Genomic DNA, 2,772 nt, shown 5'->3' with positions numbered 1-2,772 from the left:
ATATATATACATTCTATTTTTTAATTTATTTTTAATTTTTATGATTTTTAATCTTGGAAGAAAGCTGCTCAAATTTAGAAGGCCATACATTGCATTTTAGAGACAGTAGTCATATGTGTAGGTGGGAAAGTTGAACTAACACTTCTTTAACCATCATCTCTTTTCTTCTACTATAAATATCTCTAACATGCTACAAAGGGAGATCATCAACACTTACATATCTATTCAAGATCATTTCGGGACGATAATCTATAGCCTTGTGTTATTATCGCTTTAGTCTTTTGTTTTGAAGTTCAATGGCTACTCATGGTTTTTCAACCTTAACATTTCCTCTTATATTACTTGGTATTCTTATGTTGATGAATTTTGATTTCTTAATCACGATAGTGAGCGCAAGACATCTATTGGAGATGCCATTACCTAAGGTGCCCGAAGAGCTTCCAAAGCCAAAGATACCAACTTTGCCGAAGCCCGAGCTTCCTCCAGTACCGAAGGTCGAGTTACCTCCATTGCCTCACCTTCCACCCTTGGAAAAGCCTACAATTCCTGATTTTCCAAAGTTATCTGAATTACCAAAAATACCTAATGTTGATCTCTCAAAATTTCCTGAAGTTCCAAGCTTGCCCAAGTTTGATCTTCCCAAGTTATCTGAAGTTTCAAATCTACCAAAGCCTGAGCTTCCAAAGCTACCTGAATTACCAAATATACCTAAACTAGAACTCCCTAAATTACCTGAATTGCCCTCCCTCCCAAAGTCAATCCTTCCGACTCTTCCAAAGGACATGCCTTTCCCTTCATTTAACCCACCCCACACAACCGCAACAAAACCTTGATTAACATATTCAGATCTGCAACAAATGGATTAAACATACATTATTATATATACAACACTGAACTATGTATTGTCTTTTTTTTTTTATATTTTTCCCTTTAATCATCATTTCTAGTAAGTGTGTGAGATTTTTATGTATGTCGTTTCTATTCTCGTCAAGAGTATTTTTATAGTTATAGAATGTTCCTTATAAAACATCATATTATGAATAGATATTTATTTTCGTGTGTGATAGTTTCAATGATGTGTTTCTATGTAGTTTAAGCAATTCTAACACCCTTGAAGAAAATGATGGAAAAAACCAATTTAAATGGATACATATGAGATTGATTAGCCATTATTAATTTAAAGTACCTGCAAGATATACTTATATTTAGAATAGCATATCAATAGTAGAATATACTTATTTTCCGTATGTCAATATATGAATTTGAGTTATAACTCATTACTACAAAATTGGGATTTAATGCAGTTTAAAACTGACATTATAGGGGTACAATGTCGAATGAAAATTGACATTGAAGATCGTGTTTCAAAACGTTTTTAATATCGATTGTCTTAAATCGACATTATAGTTGACTGGAATTTCAATGTCAATTATCTTCAATGTTGGTTGAAAACCAACATTGTACACTATTTTCTATGTCAGTTTTTTACCAAATTATCTCAATAATTGTCCGATATTATTTTTAATTTCTCATTTTTAAAAATGTCCTATCAATTTTTAATGTCAGTCAAACAGTTGAAAACGACATTAGGTGTCTCATTTTGGGTCAAGAAATGTCCATCTTATTTAATTAAAAAAACGTAAAAAAAAAAAAAAATTATTTTGTTGTAAAGTGTGCCTGTTACACTATATGTGTGGCAAGCCAACAATATTTCTCTGCTACCTTTAAATATACAGAACCGAAACCTAAAATAAAACAATCGACACAACAATATACTCTACCACAAAACTAAATACACAGTTATCTAAAATACAATAATACACTTCCATAGAACTACAATAAAGCACACTTCTATAGTATAAGTAATAATTTGTCCATCCACAAACAACATTTAGTACTTCCAATCCATTCTATAAGTACTTATCAAATATGAATAAACACACTAACCAACACTTATATATCGACAACACACTTCCATAGAACAATAATTAAAATTGTCATATCCACCACTCATATGGAACCACCCGCTTCTTCAAAACTGTAATACGAAATACCAAACACTTCTATAATATTAATAATCATTTCTCCCTTCACAAACATTAATTAGTACTTACATGAGTACTTACACCAAATACCCCTAAATAATAAAACTATACACCAATTCTTCCAAGAAAAAGATCATGGTTAGATAATAATTCGTCTATACACAAACAATGATTGGTACTTCATATTCATTCTAAGCTTGCATATTTTACTCAAAAATCGTCAAGATTCATTTTAAACTAGCATTTACATTCTATTAAGACACAAAGTAATAATAATAATAAATAAGTGCAGTCTTACACAAATCGGCCAACAAAACTTGCCCATTGTGTTCTTTTCTAAACAAGTAACAATCGTTGCTACATGCATGAATCTTCTCATACTTCATTGTAAGTGTACACAAAATCTTTTTCAATTAGAAGTTAGAATTTGATTAGGACTAGGTAATTTGTCATGAATTAATTTTAATAACTCAGTGAAACTCTTATCACTCCATCCAAATTTAGCTTCCAAATTATATAACTTTACCAAGGTACATATTTTTGTAAAAGTTTTATAATTTCAGTACAATAGTTTTTTCGCATCATCTACTAATCCTTCAAATTTATCGAATTTTTCGTTAAAATAGTTGTTTGAAGTCTCAAACATTCTAACTGTGTAATCAACATCACGATCATCCTCATCAACATCATCTCTATTACTAGTAGACACATTTTTATTGTTTCTCTA

At 30.6% G+C, this 2,772-nt stretch overlaps 1 protein-coding gene across 1 annotated transcript; it reads left to right on the top strand.

The window, feature by feature from the left end:
* Positions 1–218: 218 nt before the first annotated feature.
* On the top strand, positions 219–1,073 carry LOC150036071 (uncharacterized). Its single transcript, XM_090313674.1, has one exon. The coding sequence runs from the start codon at positions 297–299 to the stop codon at positions 831–833; it is 537 nt and encodes a 178-aa protein (XP_090169800.1). The 5' UTR covers positions 219–296; the 3' UTR covers positions 834–1,073.
* Positions 1,074–2,772: the final 1,699 nt, after the last annotated feature.

This window comes from Benincasa hispida, chromosome 5, assembly GCF_027475165.1.
Source record: "Benincasa hispida cultivar pf3 chromosome 5, pf3_genome.v1.1, whole genome shotgun sequence".
In the NCBI taxonomy this organism is placed as follows: domain Eukaryota; kingdom Viridiplantae; phylum Streptophyta; class Magnoliopsida; order Cucurbitales; family Cucurbitaceae; genus Benincasa; species Benincasa hispida.
Note: the sequence above shows the minus strand (reverse complement) of the source record. Positions and strands in the feature narration are given on the sequence as shown.

Bases quoted from the DNA above. Each gene is read 5' to 3' on its own strand.
- LOC150036071 (XM_090313674.1), top strand. From the start codon at position 297: ATGGCTACTCATGGTTTTTCAACCTTAACATTTCCTCTTATATTACTT.